This window comes from Convolutriloba macropyga, chromosome 12 (assembly GCF_964194025.1).
Source record: "Convolutriloba macropyga chromosome 12, txConMacr16.3, whole genome shotgun sequence".
In the NCBI taxonomy this organism is placed as follows: Eukaryota; Metazoa; Xenacoelomorpha; order Acoela; family Convolutidae; genus Convolutriloba; species Convolutriloba macropyga.
The window spans coordinates 41,492,862-41,515,725 of NC_134479.1; the positions used below are offsets into that span (position 1 = coordinate 41,492,862).

A 22,864-nucleotide genomic window follows, 5' to 3' on the forward strand; every position below is an offset into this window, starting at 1 on the left:
TTCGTAGATCGGCAGTCTAAAACTAAAAACAAGAGCACCGCAATATAGCTTCGCTCAGCTTACAGCTTCGCAGCTATAAACAAAGAATTCACAATTTTGGTCGCACTATACGCTGAGAGCATCTCCCCCCCTTCCCTCAGTGCATCTCGACTTCTCAACCAGCTTGCAACGCATTTTTGTTACATAGCACACACGTTCTTGTCTGTTAGAATAGATTAGCACGTGTATTAAAATATGCACACAGCCAGACGCACATACCTGTGTATATCTGCTCGTCTATCATTCGCTCGATGCCAAACTTTTTATTTAGTACATCATCAGCATCATCTTCAGTCTCCTTGCTGTCTTCACTGTCGTACTCTGTGCGAGAAAGGATGTTGTACACCTGCACAACACAAGTACATCCGTGTTTAGAAAGTTTCGCAAATCCCTCCGAAAAATTTGCTGTAATCTGTGAACCTACTTACTATTTCCATAAGGACTTAGAAACTTGAGGGCTCCCGAGCATTGTACAAGAATTGTTCTGTATCCGTCAAGGCTTCCGTTTAGTAAATCAAAAATTGATTCCAGAATACTATTTTTTGTAAGGAAAGCTATTTTTCTCCGCAACGAGAATTTAACGATACTGTAGCTCAAGTGGTATTATAAATCAGATCTTGATTCTAGAAAAACTTGTTGCAGAGAAGTGTTGAAAACGAGCAGTTCAAGTTTTGGACTTTTAGGATTTTCGACTTTCAGGATTCTCGAAGTTTATATTTTTCAGGATTCTCGAAGTTTATATTTTTCAGGATTCTCGACGAGGTAAATTTAACTCACAATTCTGTTTCGATCTCCAACAGTCAAGAATCTTTCCACGCCTCCCATCTTCTGAATAGCAAACTTGTCCTTTCTAGCCTCTGTGAATACGGCTGTGAAGTAACTGTAGGGATCCTAAATCAACTAGAATTAAAAATAACTGCTCTACCTTTCTATTTGAATCTCAATAATTACCACAAAGTTATGGTTACCGTTAGAAACAACGCTATGGAATTAGAGAGGTTCAACTAATTTTTGCACAAAGTACGCGCATAATAAATCAGTGACAAGTTTTGTCGATTTGAAGCTTAGAAAACTTTAGGACATTTTCTTTTAATATGTCCTCTCTCCTGCTAATCGCGTACCGACCGCTTATCATCTAGTATACAAAAGAGCACGGCACGGGCTCCATAAGATGCAGATTTATAGAGCGGCCGCAGATGGTACTGGGGTGATGTATTTACAAATAAACATTTTCGTACGAAATTATTTAGTGAAGTACTTGCAATTTAAAAATACTAGCATACCTGCGACTCTGGCACCGTCTGTTTGAACTCAAATGGTTCAAACATGTTTGGCACTTTTTCCCACAGCTTGCCAAAGAAATTCGTCTGTTTCCCCGTCTCTGCATCACATTGCTAGAATACAGATCTTCATCAACAATGTAGAAACCAATTGATACTCAGAAGCAGATTTTAGATCGAATTTACAGGTTACAGTACCCCAGTCGAACTCGAATGCTTATCTTGCAAGATACTTACGAGATCGTCATCGTCTTGCAATATCTTTCAAGATAGGCAAATTCTTGCAAGACGTTGCAGGAAAATCATCTGGCCTCGCATGGGGTACCTTCAGCAGGATCAACGCTCAACAACTCGCGCATAGAAAATATTTCTCAATGATCATTATTAAAGTCACGTCTCTATACATAACTTCTGAACTCTCTGGCATAAAAAACATTTTACTATTTAAAATTTCCCGTTCAAGGGTGCAGGTTTATATACAACAGCCAACACATACAAATTATCATTTTTACAGAAACGTAAATTTCTATGGCAATCCAATTCTTTAACTATTTTTGCGATATGAAATATCACAAATTTCGCATTAACAAAAAGAATGTTTGCTACTACCTTAATTTCTACGCACCGATATACTACTGTAGAAATACAGCTCTCTCAACATCTAAAAATGACCGACATAAGTAGTATTATATAGCTGTATTGGGATAGGGGGGGGGGGTTATCCTGCCATGAGGATAATAGGGTATAGAATGCATGAGGATAATATGGAGTGGTATATCCCATGAGGATAATATGGAGTGGTATATCCCATGAGGATAATATGGAGTGGTATATCCCATGAGGATTATATGGAATGGTATATCCTATGAGGATAATATGGAATGTTATATCCTGTGAGAATAATAGGTTGTGATATATCCCATGAATATAATATGGAATTGGTTATTGTATGAGGATAATATGAAATCACATTGGAGCATATGTAATTGTCAATTTTATTAACGAGAGCCTATAAATTCTCGGCATAAATCAACTGATGAAATTTTCACTTTTCGGAGATGTGATAGAACGAAATGGTTGCTACTATTGCTACAATAGATTTGATAATACACGAAAATTTTTGGTTTGTGAGGGAAGTTTATCCTGAGTACAGTGAGATATATTTGTACTTTTTAGCAACTTGTTTGAATTTGGATCCTAACATTGATCTTAACATTGCGCTCAAACTACGTCCCTATGGGGGCATAATTGGTATTGATAATTCATCACTGGACAAATATTTTAAGTCTTTCAAAATTCTGAGATTACACGCCATTCTCCACGATGCTGCCGGTTTTGTTCATGAGTTTAGCGAAAAAGGACCGGGTTACTCATACGTTTTACCTTGTCCAGTCAGAAACGAGTATCTTGGTCACGTGACCGGCCTTGCATTTTGTCTTTACGTGAAAACTTTCAAAGGACGATTGTTCAGTATGTTGGAATGCTGAAATCACGAGCGAATGTTCTCGACTTTGAAGGTTTTCGGAATAAATCTGGCTTCATAGTTAAAGAACTTGCTATTGCTACTGAGAACTTTATCGACATAATTTCCTTTTTACCTCCCAATTCATACAGAACGCTCTCTTCAAGTGATCAAAAGTCTTACCAGTGGGTTTCTAAGTTTTTGCACGGTCTTCTGTGGGAAACGGGAGAATATCCAGACTGCTATTTGCAACAAATCATAGACAGCATTATTCTTCGATTTCCATTAGCGGTATTTTACGCCAAGGGCAAAGAGAAAACAAGTACTCTCACGGAACTACTTCAGAAAAACGTAATAAATTTAGAGACATTGTCTTGTCCAAAAGTTGAACATTTGAAGTTGTATCGAGAAACTCCTTTTTGCAACCTACATGCACTGAGTTGCCCAAAAAGACAGAAGAGCAGGCATTGCGCGAGGAAGAAAGCCCTGTTGTTCTATCACTGGTTGATGAATGAATCGACGTCCAGAAGAGACAAATCCGTCACTGCTTCAAGTGAGTTTACCTCCAAGTTTGACAGTCTACAGTTGCATAGCGCCCGACAATCAATTGACTGTAACCCTAGTCAAGGAGGAAAGAATTGACTCTCGTGGACAAACAATTCTGAGAAAACAGCAGATTGTGTGGTGGCGCTGAAACAGAAGCTTTAAAGAAATATCTTTCTCTCGTGGAGTACTTTCAATTGTACCATGTCTATACAACAGAAAATGAAAAAACTGAAACTAATCCCTTTACCTGTGCCCAAGCGTGCAGTTCCAATTCTGATGTCTCTGGACGATGAGAGTCTTCCCAAAGAAATCAAGCAGCGGGTGAAAGAAAACGATGTAGAGTCCATTGTTTTCAGAGATAAAGTAGACACAATAAATGCAAACTATACAAAAACTTACAGAAATGATGACAAAGACACTGAATATGTGTTGTATGAAATATATATTGCTGAATAATTTGTAATAAATTTGAAATTCATTTTTCACAAATAAATTTTTAAAACTGAGTCAAACGGAAGATCAGTTAGATACGGGCGGAGGCATAACTGACTTGGTTTTTGACGCCCAGCACCAAGAAAGACAGTCTTGGAGGTTTTGTAATTCGAGATTACCTCGATCAGAAGTGGTTTATTTTACACAAACTTTTATAATAATATTTCTCATAACTGTTTCTCTGATCAAATTAGTGTTTTTCAAACTTGATCGCGAAGAATCAACATTTTGGTTTTCTTTACTCTCGTGCACAGTTGGGTACGCTCTTCCGAATCCCAAGTTATGAACAAAATAATTTCAACGTCTGAGAGGTTGTTCATGGCTGTTTGCGCGCCATCTTGTTGCGGAAAAACTCAGCTGATTTTCAAAATGTTACTACATGGCACATTTTCCCCAGAGTTTCAAAAAATCTTTTATTTTTATCAGCATGATCAGCCAAAATTTCAGTCATTAGAGAGGAAACTGAACATAGAATTCAAACAGTTTTCTGGTTTTGAACTCGTTTCAGAGTTAGAAAACTGTCTGCTTGTTTTTGACGATTCATGTGAAGAAATTTTCAACGACAAAGAGTTTTCTAAGTTAGCAACTGCGGGGCGACATAGAAACATTAGTGTAATATATGTTAAACACAACTTGTTTCAACAGAGCAAATGGTCTAGAACAATTGATTTGAATACAACACATATAATTTTGTTCAAATCACCACGAGACACACAGCAAATTAATTTTATTGGTCGACAACTGAATAACACACAATTTTTTAAGGAAAGTTATGAGCTAGCAATCAGGAAGCAGTTTGGTCATTTGTTAATCGACTTAGATCTAAAAACATCCGACGTCCTACGTTACTGTTCAAATATTGTTCCTCCGGGTCCATCAATTTTCTATCTTCCATCAGCTAAAGCTGTTATCACCAACTTAACTGATGAGAGAGAAAGAACTATGTATGCTGCGGCAGATGCTAGATACATCGGACTCAAACGTAGGAAAAATAATCAAGACAGCTCCAAATAAGTTCATTAAATTCCTTTGCGAGTGCTTACTCAATATTGTCAATGGAAACGTTCCAGTTAATAAAACCAAGTTAGAAGGTTACGAGAAATCATTTAAAACACTATTATCAAATCAAACAAGTTTGAAACTAAAGAGGAAACTTTTAGCCAAAGAAACAGAGTTGGTGAGAATTGTTGGATTTTCTTGCTATCGATACTTGACAAAAGAATAATGCATACGGAAGAGTTCATTTTAATTCCAAAACGAATGTTTTTGTCACATCAACCCGTAAAAAATGAAATTTTGGAAAACCCTATTTATGAACACATGGCAGCTCAGCTATCACTTTTTCAAAGAAATCAGTCTGAAAAACCACAAAAAGAAGAAAAACCTATTGAAACTATGAGCAGTGTTTACGATAACAAGGAGGCTACTAAGGAAGAAATATCAGAACCTGTCAATGAAGACAGTGAGATAGAACCAATATTAAAATAACAAAAAATTTCTCAGTTTGAGTCTATAATATCTGAAGTTGAACCAATGGAGAAAAACAAAATTAAGCGATCTGAAATCTTACTTGAACACATTATGCAATCTGACGTCATTTCCATTGGAGGAAACGATGTACTTCATATCAATAAAGAACCACTGGGCGTTAAAGTTTCTACTTTCTTGTATAATTTACAGCAAACCACAAAAAAAAGTGACATTAAAAAGTACTCAGAAAATTGACTGCTCTCGATATATCACCACATTTAGTTGCAAACACTTATGCCAAGCAAATCTTGGAAAACTCGTCGGAAAGTGAACAAGAATTCTACCCAAGCCGAGAAAAACCCCGCAGTAGTGGATCCAAATCAACTCCAACAAGAGATTACGAAGAAACAAGTGACGAAACGACAGACAAGAAAGAGACCAGTCAAAAGAAATGGTCTTTCTTCTCCTGAAGTAAAACGTTTGGATCAGCTTTATTTAAAAGGACCAGCTTCCTATGGAAGCACAAAACGCTTACATACTCAGAGCGAGCTGCCATTAGGCAAAGTGCAGTCCTATTTGGAGACAAAGCCGTCTTTCACAAAGTACCGTTCAATTCGATTAAAATTTCCCAGGCTTAAAGTTTTTGTAAAAGACAAATGAAATTTGGTCATTGGATTTGGCGCACGTTGACAAACTAGCGAAATATAACCGTAACATAAAATATCTCTTGGTAGCAGTTGACTGTCTATCAAGATATTTACGTGTGGAACCCTTGAAAACAAAGTATGCGACGGAAACAGCTGAAGCATTCCAAAAGATGATCAAAAATAAGCAGCCTGAAAAAGTGTGAGTTGACGATGGTAAAGAGTTTCTTGGAGCTTTCAAACAATTGTGCAACAAACGTGGAATTCATTTATACAGTACTTTCAGCGAAAAAAGTCTGCATTTGCAGAGAGGAACATTGGGTCACTAGAAGAGATAATTCATCGGTACCTCGAAGAAAAGTGGACTTATTCCTACATTGACCAATTAGACCAATTTGTGAAAACAATCAATTCAAGAGTAAATCGGGTAACCAAACTTGCCCCAAATAAAGTTACAAAAAAAGATGTACCGCGGTTAGTGTCATTGACCGCGCAAACAAGCACAACTCAGAAGCCCAAGTTTTACGTTGGACATTTTGTGAGAATAGTTAAAAAGGACAAAAATTTCCGGAAAAGTTACAAGCAATCATTCACAGACGAAGTCTTTGAAATAACGGGAATACCTACATTAAACCCACCAACATACTCTTTAGTTGACGCTGTCAACGAACCAATTCAAGGAAAATTTTATCAACCAGAATTAAAACTTGTCAGGCTCCCTCCCGTTGAAAATGTCCAATAACCGGTTTGAAGACGAGTTTACAGTTCACGTTGTTTCATCCGCTTCAATGGAAATATTTGATTCAAACACACTTGCATCATTTCGGAATTTTTTTAATGACGAAATTCAACTTTCAGGTGATTGGCGAGTGGCGCTAAGTGAAATCATATTCCCAACAAAAATAGAAATAATTGCAAACGGAAATCTGACTGTGTACAACTTAAAAGACTATGAAGATTCCCAAAAGATGTCTTCTGGAGCCAATGTTATTTCTAGACCTTATAGCGGGCAAAAACTAGCTTTTATGCCAGGAACATTTGATTCGGTGGCGCAACTTCTTGCCACAGTTAAGCGCACAGTTGGATTACCCCATTTTTATTTCAGAGAAATTAAGAGCTCTGGAAAATACGAAATTTTGCTAGGGAAATATGAGGGAATTACATTTCCCAGTGAAGAAATCCCCAGCATAATTGGCTTCGAAGGTATTCCTGACGGTAATGGAATTCATATTGGGTACAAAATGAATCCAAAAGATAACAGGCTTATGAAAAGTGATGATACAAAAGCATATTATGGGGAATTTCCAGCCGACCTTTGTGCTGGAAAGCAGCTTATTTTCATCTATACAAACATAATTGAATACCAATACGTCGGTGACACTAAGGTGCCTCTTTTGAGAGTCATTGATTCGAAACAACGTCTGAAAAACGGTAGTGTATATGAGCTTGAACCAACTCATCGAATCGTTTTTACAAATTTAGACAACAAGAAACTTTTGACCAACACAATTCAATCAATTTCAATTGAACTGCGGACGGAAACAGGACAATTAGTTCCGTTTTCGGGAACTGGAAAAGTTATTCTCACACTACAATTCAAAAAATTTTTCCAATAAAATGGATTCTTACTATGCTAATCCAGCGACGTCTTTGCCTCATTTCTCTGGACATTATCGACATAGAGGAAGTGGTTTTGGCGCTTTAGCTGCAGGAATTGGACGTGTTGCACTGCCCCTAGCACGTCGCTTCATTTTGCCAACTGCTAAACGTATCGGGAAAGAGCTCCTGAAACAAAGTGTACCAGCGATTCTGGATGTAGTGGGCGACAAAAAATCTCCTAGACAAGCAATTAAGAACACAATTTCAAAAACTGTTAAAAAACAGACTGGAGGCTTCCGACGAATTACTTCACGTCGGAGGAAATCAATACGAGGCAAGCCAATGAAAGTAGGCGAGAAACGCAGAAAGACCATTTCAACGCATAGAGCACCAAAAAGACGTCGGTCGGATTTTTTTGCTAAAGTGAACGATGATCGCTAATTTGTTACCATCAGAAGCAACTCACAGCTCATTGGATTTATTTGAAAAACCCTCACTACTGGTGACTTTTGATGGTAGTTTTTGTCAAAAATTGGGTCCAATCTACAGCCCAAATGGACCCATGTTAGAATTTGAAGTCGCTGGTGACAGAAACAACTTTATCGATTTACAAAAAATTTTTCTCGAAGTTAAATGTTAAATTGTCCAGTCTTCTGAAGCTGATTTGAAATATGACGCTACAGCCGCCGCTGACATTACAAAAACAGATTCTCCCTACTTTTGCAATAATGTGTTACATTCACTATTCTCTGATTGTACAGTGTCTGCTAATGGACTGAAAATTTCCATCGCTAACGGAAATTATGCTCACAAAAGTTTCATTGAGACCGAGTTTTCACATAATAAGATGCAAAAAATACATGGCTGGCCTGTCAGGGCTACTCTTATGAGGAAAACCCGGGAACGCTATCAACTGCAGAAGTGAACAGAAGAAAACTTTTGGTGAGACAATCAGCTGAATGCACATTCTATGGCAAAATTGCTGTGGACTTTTTCACTTGCGACAGACATCTGCTAAGATGTGTGACACTTCGAATTGCATTCAGACGCTCAATTGATGATTTTGTTATAATGTCTGATGATGCTGCGAAACGATACAAAGTAAAAATTGTCGAAGCTAATTTGTATGTGCGGAAGATGACCCTTAATGACATTGTTGTGTCCGCCATTGAAAAAGCATTATTGAGTAGTCCCGCATCCTATCCTTACCTTGAAACCCTCACAAAAACGTTTCTAGCTTCAACGGGTCTACACAGTGGGAAACAAGAAGATATATTTGCGAGAGAACCAATCCGCCGACTGGCGATCTGCTTAAATACAAATGAAGCTTTTCTGGGTAAGAACCGGCAAAATCCATTTCATTTCCGAAAATTCAACCTAGAGCAGATTTATGTATATCAAAACGGTTTGCCTGTGGCAGATAGTCCAATATCTACGGCTGACGACAAACGTCTTTACATGATATGGACATGGAATAAGTTTGACAGAATACCCAAACCATTTCGTAATGGTTTTTGATTTGACCAGTACCCAACAAGCATCCCAAGACTTTATTCACCCTGAACTGACAAATTGTTCAATACCTGTTGAGTTAAAATTTTCTGTGGCCTTACCAAACAATATTGAAATTTTCATTATTGGTGAAAAAGATAATACAATTTTTGTTGACAAACTAAAAATGGACGAAGATGATATCAATGATCTAATTCAAAGATGTGCTTTACTCAAGCATAAATTTCTGGGTGTCTTCGCCGCAAATAATTTTCCCCAAAACTTGAAACCAAACAGTTTCCTAATTGTTAACGCAGCAACTGCAGAAGCTTTTGGTACCCATTGGTTACTATTGTGCCAGAAAAAGGAGGAGGATCAATTGTTCTTTGCTGATCCTCTCGGACAGTCTATTTCGTCATACATAGATGTCTAGCAAAGAATAATTTCTCTAGAAGAAAAGGCAAAAAATTATCAGTTACTGAAGGATCAGCCAATTCAAAGTAAAAACTCAAAACTTTGTGGACTTTTTTGTATTTATATTGCTCATTATACTTTTAATTCACAAAAAATTGTAAAACTGAGTGATGCTCAATTAATTCGCTTTGCTTTTCATATGATTTACTAACCTTTCCTTGATTGCAATAAATTTATTTTTTTTTCTCGAAATTTAATTTTTTCTTCATACACAAGGCGAACACTCAACAAATCAGTATCAATATTCAGTTTTCCGTATCCACTAACAAAAATATCCATAATTTGACAAAAAGCACCAGAATGAGGACCAGACAAAATGTTTTCAACTCTTCGGATAGTTTTACTATTAACAAAATCAGTTTGAACTTGTTTCGATGGAGGACGGGCGTTGTAGATAGTCTTTTGAGCAACTACTGGCATCTTCGCACAGGGTTTTTGATCCATATTCAATTGTTTTGCATTGCTGTTTTTCACATTACTGTGGCAGGCAAAAGCTGGCAGTTGTTTGCGTACTGTCTGTCAGTCAACTTTATCTGCGGAGCTGTTGAATTCAACCGCCAATTTGAGCTTTGTAAAAACGTCTCCATTAGTCTCCAAAGTTGTTGCATTCGAAAATAAGAATTTGAAGGTTGTAAAAATACAAAGCACAGGAAAATTCATTCTGGTTTCGTTTCAAAGTTTCCTTTTCGAAAGTTGTTGTATCAAGCAAAACGTGATAATGGTTAGTTACTAAACCGCAAAACTCAGAATCAAAATGGGCACACACTGCATAAACATTTGTGTTAGAAAGGGTAGGCTTCTCTTCGACAATCTGAAACTTAAATTGTTTAAAGTAATTTAGTGAGTGCTCGTACATCGCCTCAATAATTTTTGTTGCTGGTGTTGTTATTCGAAATTTCTTTTGACTTTTGTTGGAACCGTGGTTTCTTTGCTGGAGGTGATTTTGTTGATTCCTCTTGGGTTAACTCAGCTGACTTTTCAATCAAGTTCTCAAATTCTTGAACAGTTAGAGAAACTCTCTGCTGAAATTCGTAATCGCTTTCCGCTTTCTTGAACAATTTTAGTAACACATAGGTCCCTGTCCTTTCATACGTTTTCACAGTTGCTCTGATTAAGCGCTTATCAGTTTTCGAAATGTCGAAATAACAATCGCCAAATTCTGTGTCCTTAGTGGAAGTGAAGGGCATGGCGCAACCAAATTTTATCTCTTTCAAATACAGCTCTGAGCGCTCCAACTCAATGGCGGCGGCAAGCTGGGATTACACATGTGTCATCAAACACTCAATTAAAAACAAATGATTGGCGAATACAGTCTCAAGTACGCCTACGGCGTACTTGAGTCTGTTCATTACGATTTTTATGGCAAACATATGGTGCACGAATGTGATATTTTGAACAAATTCACATGCATAAAGTGCTCATATAAACTAGGAAATCAGAAACAGATGCGACCTCAGATAAAAAACTTACATGTTGAACTCAATTTCAAAGGCATAAAGCAATCATATATACTACAAATTAAAAACACAAGTGACCTCAGATAAGAAACTACACATTGAACACAATATATAACAACTGTTAATTGAAAACAGATGTAACCCTAGATAACAATCTTTGGTACGCTCAAGTTAAAATTGTGAGTGTATGTTGTCTCAAAATTGAAAACAGATGTGACCCCTAGCTTACATGAAACTATTGCAAAAGTTGTACACGAAAACCCTGAGCTATAATTCGGCGGCATTCATATATATGTTGAGTCAAATTGCAGTTTGTTTCCAGCAACAAATTCGAATCTGTTTCACTGAATTCTCTAAACACTTAACTTTTAAAATGTCGGTTAAAATTCTCGCAGAGACCGAGGCTTCTTGGGAAAGAACATTAGTTTATCAGACAGTTTATGAAAATTTTGTGGTTCTTATTCAACAACGAAAACAAGACGATGTGTGGCACGTTTACCATCACTGTCTTCTTCCAAAGCTTCTTATAAATGCAATTGCCGCCCTGCCCGAGAAAACCGACCCATCCGAAAGCACTATTATTACTTCTGGTGGCCACCTACCTGCAAACGTGCTGCCAGCATTTCAAGATTGTAATATGGACACATTGCCTGATGAAATAAAACGTATTTTCTACCGGTACGACTGTGACTGCGTACCTTTGTTTGAAAATCAACTCGGAGCTTATCAAGCTTGTGATGATCTTGGCAATTTGTGGGGGATCAAAACTTCACCATTTTCACCAGACAGTGAGACAACACTAGCTAGTCTACCCACAACACCAGCAGTTGACCCAAGTCCAACTGTTACGCCGACACCTAGTCCATCTCTCTTCGCTGGAATTCACAACAACAACAACCCTCCAAACAATTTCGATAGCTTTGACGAGAACGTTCTGTCCGGAACAACTGTTCAAACGCCAAAGCGAGAGGTTCTGAGCGACAGTTTTCAAACACCCACTTGTTCAGAGAGTCCAAACTTTAGCGGTGCACCAAAGAAGCGACGACCAGAAAATTCTTTTGATGGACTTATTCGATTAAATTAACTTAATTAAAACTTGAAACTTTACTTTTATCTAAAAACTGTTTCAATTTTGAGGTGTGAAGTTTTGCGTGTATGTGTGTTTTACAAATTACGTATTTTATATTTCTCGAATTTGTAATATAACATTTTTTGAAGACTGTTTTGTCTTTCAATCCAAAACAGACAAAAATATAATTCAAGTAAGTGATCAAGTTCAAACTTATTCAGGGAAAATTTTGACTCTCCCCTATGACAATCACACATAATATTTTCCTAGCAGGATTTCATGTACTACAACCACTATGGAGTGATTAGTTTTTGAGCTAAAATATCCAGATTAAGACTATCGAATCAATAAAATTTATTAACATCTGTATGTTCAACCACAAGTTTTTCGGAATTAACAATAATTTTATTTTGGAAAATGTGTACGTTTTTTGGCCCAAAAGAACTGTTAACATTATGCCAGCAGCTGTAGCAGCGTATGAACCCTGAAATTCATTCATAATTTGGAAAAAATTGTCAAAAAATTGTAATCTCTCACAGAAAAAAATTAAAAAATTGTACTTTAAAACAAAATGATGTCATTAGGCTGAGTTAAAAAAGTTTTAACTTCCTCTAGCAGCACCTCCTAGTTTTGAGCTCTCGTTCAAAAGGGTAAAAAAAGCAGTTTTGTTGAAAAAAAATTTTGAAAAAATTGAGAAAAAAAAATTTTTTTTCATAGATGACCTCTGACCCCAAAAATGAGGTCTTCAAAAAACATTTGGGATGAAACTGATGGTGCAGAGGTCCTCAGCACACTGTGTCCTACAAAACATCTCATCACGCTCGTCAAATTTAACTTAACCGTTACGGAGATACTTAGCGCCTAATTAACGGCTAATTAGCGACTAATTAACATAATTGCTAATTAATGAAAAAAAATTGGAATTTTTTTTACAGCAATGTCTTTGTGGGAACATGCTGGATGTTTTTGATCATAAGCATCATGGCCGAAAAATGGCTCCTTCACCGATTTCGAAAACATCTGGTCATCAATGTCACATTAAAATCTGGCATTAATTAGCATATGAAGTACCCTAAGGAAAGATGTTAGATCGCACCTGTCATCGAAAAAGGCTTCAGAAAAAAGACACATGTTTCTGTCATGTAATTGTCATTTAATGACATTGATTTATTATGATTGACAGAAAAAAAAAACTTTTTTTCTGGTTGTTTTAGAGCAATTTTTTAAGTGCATGTTTTTCGGCCCGGGGAGCAAATTTGCTCATCACACTTGACAGCGTAGGACAATTCTAACCACCCGTTACAGATAAGGTCTAAAATGACACTTTTTTTGAAAAAAAATCAAATAAAGTAACATGTTATTCCGCTTTTTTAAATGCATTTTTTGAAGTAATCCACAAACAACAATACTCGGTATAACCCCTCTGAGGGTCTACTAGCACATCTTTTGAATTCGCAAAGTGTTTTAATCCTTTTTTAGCGTTTAATTTTACTAAAATTTCGAAACTATTTTCCCGCCGATTCCAGTCAACCAGAGGCCGCTATTTTGAAATTCAAATTTGGCGCCCTATCTAGTGAATATCCCTTTTTTGCATTAGCTTCAAATTAGGGATAATAGTTTTAAGAAAAGACAGTCTTTCGAGGTCGAGATAAATTTGGAGTTGAAGCGCGCGCCAAAATTAGCCTATAGAAGTACGTTCAATTTGAATATTAAATTTGCCGCCCTATTTCAGTGCCATTTTCAAAACACTGTAAACATGTATTCAGTCGTAACGAGTGAAATTGAGTATAACACAGAACTGAGTTTTATTGTAGAGTAACGAACATTATTAAACAAACCGTTTATCCAACTTCATTTATTTACTTCTGATAACTGCTTTTGAAATGACTTATTCTTGCCGCTTCTGCCCTTCAACGTTTAGTACACCGGGAAACAAATCGCGACATGAAACACGATTTCATCCCGATGAGTGCGGCTTACCACATTATCAATGTTCAATTTGTGAGTTTTCAACTAGAAAAATGTCTCCTCTTGAAGAACATATGAGAACAGTTCACTCAAAGTTTACAAATTGTTGTCGTTCTTGTTATCTTGGTTTTAACAATTTTCACCTCTACGCACAACATATGAGCTCTGTTCACTCGCTTCCTGTTTTTGGAGAAGAGTTCCAGCCTTTACAAATACCCTCCCAGTCCGCAATTAATGGTTACCTTCAAAGGTTTGTAATCGAAGCTGAAAACAATGAAGAAAATACGTTGGACTTGCAGACCTTTATGCAGTCCAAGCGAGCACAAATAGAAGAACTTATTGAGCAAAAATTAAGCTCAGGACCCCAGAAAATTCAATTTTTCGCTGAACTATCACTCTTCAAACCAAAACACGAGACTGATGAAGACGACGAAAATTTAATTATATTTGCCAATTCACTAATGACCCTAGTAACTGCTGGAGGTATCTCAAACGACTTTGCCCTGACGGTGGAAAAAATGTTGGCTGTTCTCTTAACTTTCGTGTCTTCAGGGAGTGGATGGCTACTAGATCGGGTGATTCGCTTACATCTCAACTTTGCGAAATACAGACCTATTCGGGGATCGTCATTCATAGCTCTTCCTTATGAGTTATCCACATGCCAAGCTCTTCTAAATATTCGAAACCACAATGACAATAATTGCTTTGTCTACTGTTATATAGCAGCCAGATGTCTGAAGGAAAATATTGGCATGAAAGTTGACGGTCAAAACGATACTTTGAGAGCGACAAATCCCGAAACTTAAAGACCTGAAGTCGCTTTTCCCAGCGGGCAATTTTTAGATGCCAATGGGTCTTTGTAGTCTCAACAAGTTTGGGGAACTTAATTCTGTTCAAGTTAACGTGTTTGGTTACCACAGAAAAGATCTATTTTCTATGCGAATTTCAACAAAAAAGAATTCAGAGCAATTGATTATTGATTTACTGCTACTTTACGATTCAGATAAACATCACTATGTTCTTATCAAGGACCTGTGCAAATTTTATTGCTTTCTACGGTCAGTGAGGTATCGTAGTTACCTGATTTTATTCAGAAACTGTTTCTGGTTATGTTATGACGGTGTCACAGCTTTCGATGAACACGTTGAAAGGTGTAAAGATCATTCACCAGCCCTTGTTCGAATGCCCAGCGAAAGCAGCAATATCTACAAAATTTAACAACTGGTCTGCCCCCTGGTTCGCCCCATTAGTAATTTACTTTGATTTTGAATCTTTCCTACGGCCAGTATCTACTTGTTCACTTAGTGGAAACGTCTCCTCATCATCCACCATAGAAACTCATGAGCCCTGCGGTTTGGCTCTGACTCTTGTTGAGCATAACAACCCGAAGCCCAAGTATACCCACTTAGATAGCTCCGAAAATTGCATGAAGATATTTGTGAAAGTGCTTCACAAGTTGGCGAATGATATTAACAAGCAGAAACAAAAACATCCGTATTTTCGTGGAGACAGATCAAAACTTGGAAAAACAGAAAGTGTTGCTTGTTGGATTTGCGAAACTGATTTTGATGGAAATGACGAAAAAGACCTTTACCACTGCCACTACAGTGGCGAATTTCTGGGCTGGGCTCATCCGCAATGCAACCGACTACGGAGAACGTCAAAATTCATTCCCGTAATTGGGCACAACATACAAAATTACGATCTCCACCATATCTGTCTGGCATTGCAGGAAAGTGAGCCATCTACAACAATAAGCGTAATACCTGCAACTGACGAGAAATATATCTCGATGCAATTAGGTGATCAAGTGGACACGATGAAAAGGGATGGGCAAATTGTTCCAGTGTATGAGTTCCTAGGGTTTGCTGACTCGTACAAGCTTTTTAACGCATCTCTAGAAAAACTCACCAAAACTTTACCGCAATCTGAATTCGGCATTTTGGAAGTAATGTTCAATGAAACTCCTAGTGACCACTTTGACCTGCTCAAGCAAAAAGGTTACTACCCATATTCATACATGTCTAATCGGACAACGTTCTCGGAAGATAGTTTGCCTCCGATAGAAGCATGGAAAAACTCACTAAATGGCACAAAAATTAAGCAAAACGAATGGAATCATGGAAACAGAATGTGGATTTTGCTTGGGTGTAAAACCATGCAGGATTATCATGATGCCTATCTAAAATTAGATTGTGCTTTATTAGCTTGCTGCTCCGAGTATTGTCGGAAAATTAGTTTCAAAACTTACAAGCTTGATGTTGTACAGTTCTCAAACATGGCAAAAGACGCCGCACTTCGTATCACCAAAGCTGACGTTCAGTTATTCACTGAACGGGAACCTCTGGACATGATGGAGCCAGCGATACGCGGGGGTATAACCTCTGTTTTCGAAAGTCGACATTTTAAAGCAAACAACCGCTACCTGCCTGGTTTCAACTCCGAGGAAACGTCCACATTTGGGCTAATGGTGGACGCTAATAATTTATATGGTGGAGTTATGCAGGAGGAGATGCTACCCGTTGGTGATTTTTGTTTTGTTTTCGACATCTCAATAAACGAACTACTACACCACCCTGATAGCTCTTCAGTTGGGTATTTCTGTGAAGTCGATTTAGAATACCCAAGTGAAATGCATGATCAACAGCAGGACTACCCATTGGCACCAGAAAAAACACTAGTAAAGGACAACTGGCTAAGCGATTATCAGTTAGAGATTAAACAGCAATACAATTTACCGGAAAATAAAGTTAACAAACTACAACAAACTATGTTTGACAAAAGCAAATATGTCCTACACTACAAACTACTGCAATTCTATGTTCGACTGGGGTTGCGTATCAAAAAAGTACACAGAATTCTCAAATTCACACAATCAAAGTGGCTTGAACCGTACATTACCTTAAACAGCGCCATGAGAAAAAAAGCAACTAACAGATTGGAACAGAACTACTATAATTGATGAACAACTATGGGAGTATATGGGAAAACAATTGAGTCGAAACAAGACGACTGAAAGTAGACATAACACGGGAAGCCGAAAAAACTGCAAAACTTACATCAAAATTCGAGTTTGACAAATTTAAAATATTCGGCGAAAACATGGCGGCGATCTGTTCTCGACCAAAAGTTATTAAATGGACAACACCAACTATTGTCGGGGCGAACATCTTGGATCTTTCAAAACTACGTATGTACGGGTTCCACTATGATGTTAGGCGCGCAAATTTTTGGTGCTCACTCTTGTACTCTGATACCGACAGTCTATTGTATAAAGTTGAGACGACTGACCTCTATGCCGACTTGGCAAAGAAGAAAGAAGTTTGTACAGAATTCGATTTTTCAAACTATCCTGACAATCATCCGCTCTACTCCGATGTTAACCACAGCAGAGTTCTCAAGTTCAAGGATGAATTCGCTGGTGACTACATCTCGGAATTTATATGCTTGAAGCCCAAAATGTACTCAATAACTTCTAAAAGTAAGTATTAAATTACATATATACTTTTATTCCTCGAGAACCGATCACTTTTTTGCATGTTGAAATAAGCACTCACCTGAGACTCGAGGTTGATCTGCTTTTGTTTTATTCCAGGTTGTAGAAAGCTGTCGGCGAAAGGGGTAACAAAAGCTGCCCAGAAGTTGTTGACACACGAGCTGTACAAGTCTACAATGGTTACGGTAAAACCATATCGAGCAATAAGTAATAGAATAACGTCCGAAAACCATATTCTAAAAACAGTATCCGAAAACAAAGTGTCCCTCTCAGCGTACGGCAATAAACGATACATTCTCGCTGATGGTTTGAGAACACTGCCATTTGGGCATTATTCTATAAGGAACAGTTCGCAATCTACAGCAGAGAGTGATACTGATTCATATAGCTGGTTCGATAATGAGAAAGATGACAGTGAAATAAGTTGGGATTACAAATCAGTCTCAGAAGAAAGTTTAAGTAGAATTTTTAATGGTAGAGACAATGACGCTGATGTCGACTGGGATTATCCGATAACTCCCAGCCCCATTTCTCTTCCAGCAAAAAGAATGAGAAAACATTTAAGTGATCACATGAATCAAATGCTTGATATAGCAGAAAACTGGACACCACCCGACCCGGGAATGATTGTTGGTAGAGCTACTACTGAGGAGGAAATTAGTGATTCTGATGTTGTTGATTTCGATAGGAGCAGCAGTTCTGAAGATGATAATTTTCAGTGCTCCCTCATTAATTTCGAAGCAAGTGACAGCAGTGATTAAAATTCATAGCAAAACCCAACGCTTGAGCGTTTTGTCGCTTGCTAAATTAATTCAAACAAACTTACCTTAGTTTCCACTTCTACGCAATTTTGTACGTCATTTTTGGTATAACTTAAAGTTTCAGAGCGTGTTTTCAAAGTGTTCCGCAGTTTGAGTTTGTGAGGTAAATTAATGCTTGTGAATTTTGGTATAACTTTAAGTTTCAGAACCTGTTTTCAAAGTGCTCCGCAGTTTGGATTTTGTGAAGTAATTAATTGTTTCAATATGTTTGGCTTACAGTTGGAAAAGCAAAATAATAAATTGTTGTTTGATCCGTTTTCACATAAATCAGGAGCTCGGTAAATAATCGTTTCAAATGCAAGTTTGATCGCGGTAATTCTTTATTCTCAATTTACATGTACAATTCAAACGCAAGTTCAGTCGCGGCAATTCTTCCTTCTCAATTTACATGTAGATCAGGAGGGATATACCACTCCATATTATCCTCATGGGATATACCACTCCATATTATCCTCATGGGATATACCACTCCATATTATCCTCATGCATTCTGTACCCTATTATCCTCATGGCAGGATAACCCCCCCCCCCCCCTAACCCAATACAACAATATAATACTACTATATATAATTCTTTTTTTTGCGATATGAAATATCACAAATTTCGCATTAACAAAAAGAATGTTTGCTACTACCTTAATTTCTACGCACCGATATACTATTGTAGAAATACAGCTCTCTCAACATCTAAAAATGACCGACATATTAAACCTAAATCACTAATACTCGGACAAAATAGCATGCCTTTAACGTTTTGTATATTCATTTTCTAATGAGATTATTTGCGCTTCATATAGGCTGGCAAAAAATAAAAGTTATGAGAACAGTCATACTGTTGTAAGCTAAATAAATTGTCAGATAGTTCTTTAAGAAGCAAGATGTTATTTGCACGCAAATTGGGCGAAGTATTTATGACGAATTCCGTAAAGCTAGACCGTCGCATAAACAACTCATAATATTCGAGCACAAAACATTACATGTATCCGCAAACTTCTACTTTACCTGTTCATTAATCAACTAAAATTCAGCTGAAGTTTAATTGATGTTCTCGCACAAAACATTATAGAAGTAGGCGCCTAACTAAGAGAGGGAAAAATTAGTAGAAAATGGGATGCAATATGGGGGCTTAATAGAACTGGCTTAAAGCGAGGGCAGGAGATGTGTCGAGCGGAGTTGGGTTGAATGAGGGGGGGGGGGGGGGGGTCGAGCGTAGAAAGCGTTAGGGGTTCAACCTTGCGGCAGGGTGGGGGAGAAGAGCGAGAGAGGGAATGAAGCAGGAGAAGGGGGTTGAATGAAGTGCGTCTAAACTGCCAAAGAAAATTCACACCATGAATTCATGTCCTCTAAGCAGCTTCGTTAATCACACAGAGACTAGTAACATTCAGCGACTTAATGCTTTTCGGGATTTAACTGTTCCCTTTTTGACGATGAAAAGTCAAAGCATACCCCAAAACCCCAATTACGATCGAGAGAGCAGAAGAAATTGAAAGAAACGGCTAACGTCCGATGAATTGCTGTCAAACGACTGGCTCGGGGAGCAATTAAATTTAGGGGTGTTGCTTAAAAATTGATAGATAAACGAAGAAAAGTTTTTAAGTGCGAACCTGAGTCCATGCCACTGTAAGACATACTCCTGCTTCTTATTGAGAGTGCTAGTATCAAAACCAATAAGCATTAGAGATGGTACCTAAGACTTATAAGAACAAAGCTCAAGTTGCGGGCATCTAAAATTGGGCTGTACATGTTTATCCCGTTTCCATTCTAGATTTCGTTTTCATGACGCTGCTCATTTTAGATTGCCTGGATGAGCAATTGCTGTTTAAAACACTTTGAGCAGAATGAGAGAAGAATGAAACTAATCAAGACAACGATTTCACGCAAAACGCCGAAAAAGCGGCAAAATGAGGTAAAGCGAATCAAATTTTTATTGGACGAATGAAAAATAATAATAAGAGCGAAATATTAGCCTGCTGAAAAAATGAGGGCGGCTATTAATTGCCAGACGACAAAACTATCAGAGCAAAAATCGTTGGTACGCAAAATTGCATAAAAAACCATAAGGGCAAATATAATTGCTACACACTGCATTTGAGAGCAATTAATATTCCTTAGTTTTGCGAGCAAAAAATGAGTAGTTTGTCAAGCAGTCAAAATATTTCTGGATGTTGTGTTCGAGTTTTTATATAGACCAAGTCTCCGTTCTCGCATCAAGTCCAAGTATAGAGATTACAAGTCGCTTCCATAGCTGAAAAGTAAAATTGTACTTGGTAGTAATTTTCAACCTAAGTTGATCTAAATCACTCAGCTAGACTGGTACAGAAATTGCTGTATAAAATACTAATCAGAAATTTTCAGGAGAGCTCTTTGAAACTAATATTCTCGTCTTGTTTGAAAAACCTTCCATGGATCACCAAAGGCATCAATAACATTTTTGTTCACCTCTAACGGATCTCTTGAGTAGCAATACGCAAAGGATTAAGGTTAGTGTATTGCAAAATGTCAAAACGTTGACCATATACAACTTGAAATAATCGCTACCTCGGTTACCTACAAAAATGTTGCAGAACAATGGCCCGGTATTGTGTTTAATCATTGCAGCACGTTCCAGAATGAAATGAACCTTTATTTAGGTTTATTGCCCAAAGTATGTTCGAATAAATCTACACCCAGTCTTTGTGTAGTTTTCGGTAAACCTAGATCTTTTCAAAATTCACAAAAATTTTTCTGATCAATTAGTCAGAATTCTTTCTTCTGTATGATGATCGAGCAGTTTAAGTTCAATATTGCGACAGCAGAAAGCTGCTAGTAGTAAGAAACGCAAAATAAATTCAGTCATAAGTTCAGAATTTTTGAGTGCGTGTTCAGAAATCGACATGCGTGGGGCGAAATCAGTCAGCTCCTATATTGAAGAGCCACCAGCTTTACGGGGTCAGAATCATTAGTCTCACTAATTAGCATTTGAAATTATTACGATGGTGATTGAACTACGATAGGAAATAGAGGGAAACAAGGACTCTCGGTAAAGTACGCTCGCACATAAAGTTCCGACCCCGCTCATCCACATTTTTGGCATAAATGTCTACAAAATCAGGAACAGATAGAAAACCCCCCAAAATTCAAGTAATTTTCAAAAAAAAACGTGTATGAACAAAAAGATCGGCTCCAACGGAATAACTCAGTGGAGCAAAAATACCGTATTATAGTGATGAGTTCAGCCATCATTAAGAAAGTAGGTCAAGACGAACAACAAAATCAAACATAAAACAACAAACATTAATAACATCAAGAACTTTATGTCCATTTTAAAAAAAAACTTAAAAAGGGGCTAAAGGGCGTCGGATAAAATTGAAACTCGGCAAAATAAACTGTAATTCAATAGCAAAAATATGGCACCACTCCATATAAAGACTCGGTAACATTTAGACAAAATTAGCGGCAACAAAAAGAACAAATAGACAACAAACAAAATAAACTCAATTAAAACTTGCGAGAAAACGCCGTCGAAGCCGTAAAACCATATTTTGCCACTGAAAAAACGTCTCATGTTTACAAAAAAACTTCAGAAATAGATGAAATTCAAAAATTAGTTTACTTTTTTTTGCGAAAAACCAGTGTCGAAGCCAGCAAATTCATAACGAATTCCTTAAACGAATTCATTAAAATGAGATTTCCTACACATTCACCTTCCCTGGACAACAATAAGGTCAATGTGACCAGTAATTAACGAGACTAAGTATTCAATACACAAATAAGAACAAAATTGCAAAGTTAAGTGTTTATTTTTGAAAACAATTCTTTCTAAAGTCATGATAGCTATCTGCTATCAACTCAATTCAGAAAAGGCTCATTTATTCCGCCATAAAAACCAATTGAGACCTGTAATTATCCAGTAACTTTCATACGACTAAAAAGACAAAGTAAAAACGACAGTTCGAGACAAACGTAAAAATTCAATTTTTCGAGAAGCTGTTGAAACCATAATTTTTGCCTTTCTAGACTTTTATATGCTCAATTGAGCCTTATTTTTAACACCAGTGAGGTAATATGTGAACTCTCAATAATGTGATAATATGATAAATCAGGAAAAAACGTGGAAAATAGGCCAACGCCTAAAAATAAAAAATTGTGAAATCTACCAGTACCAAAGCCAGAAAACCATAACTTAACGCGTAAAACCGCAAATAAGATTAAAATTTATTTCAGTAGGAAGAGAAGGAAGAAGAAAAGATTTTCTGCTGACACTAAGCTAAAAGTTGACCAAATTGAGAGAAAAATAAAGGCGAAGTTCAACAAGCCACTGTTTATTTAAAAATCAAACAATTTAAAAAGTCAAAACGGCCATAATCTTTCGAGTAAAAAAACTACATACATTAATTTGGAACTGCTTAGGAAGCCATTTGAACCTATCAGTGTGCAATGACCAGTGAGCTTTGATTTGAATTGTTCTGTTCTTTAATTAACATGATAAATATCGAAACTTTTTTTAAAAAAAGACCAACTGATTACAATTGGAATTATTTTTGGATTGTAAGAGTCCAAGATTGGACCAAAACCAAC

At 37.2% G+C, this 22,864-nt stretch overlaps 2 protein-coding genes across 17 annotated transcripts in view; one reads left to right on the forward strand and one right to left on the reverse strand.

Annotated features, from left to right (window-relative positions):
- LOC142350892 (polyadenylate-binding protein 2-B-like) overlaps nt 1–22,864 on the forward strand; it is a 442,128-nt gene that overhangs the window by 138,944 nt on the left and 280,320 nt on the right. The window lies entirely within an intron of this gene.
- LOC142350889 (anoctamin-4-like) overlaps nt 1–22,864 on the reverse strand; it is a 152,180-nt gene that overhangs the window by 79,956 nt on the left and 49,360 nt on the right. For all 16 annotated transcript variants that reach the window (XM_075402881.1, XM_075402876.1, XM_075402882.1 and 13 more), the window contains 3 exons: nt 1,323–1,433; nt 817–930; nt 259–385 (listed from right to left, as the gene is read on the reverse strand). In XM_075402881.1, coding sequence (XP_075258996.1) covers nt 259–385; nt 817–930; nt 1,323–1,433 — 352 coding nt within the window. The remainder of the gene's footprint in view (nt 1–258; nt 386–816; nt 931–1,322; nt 1,434–22,864) is intronic.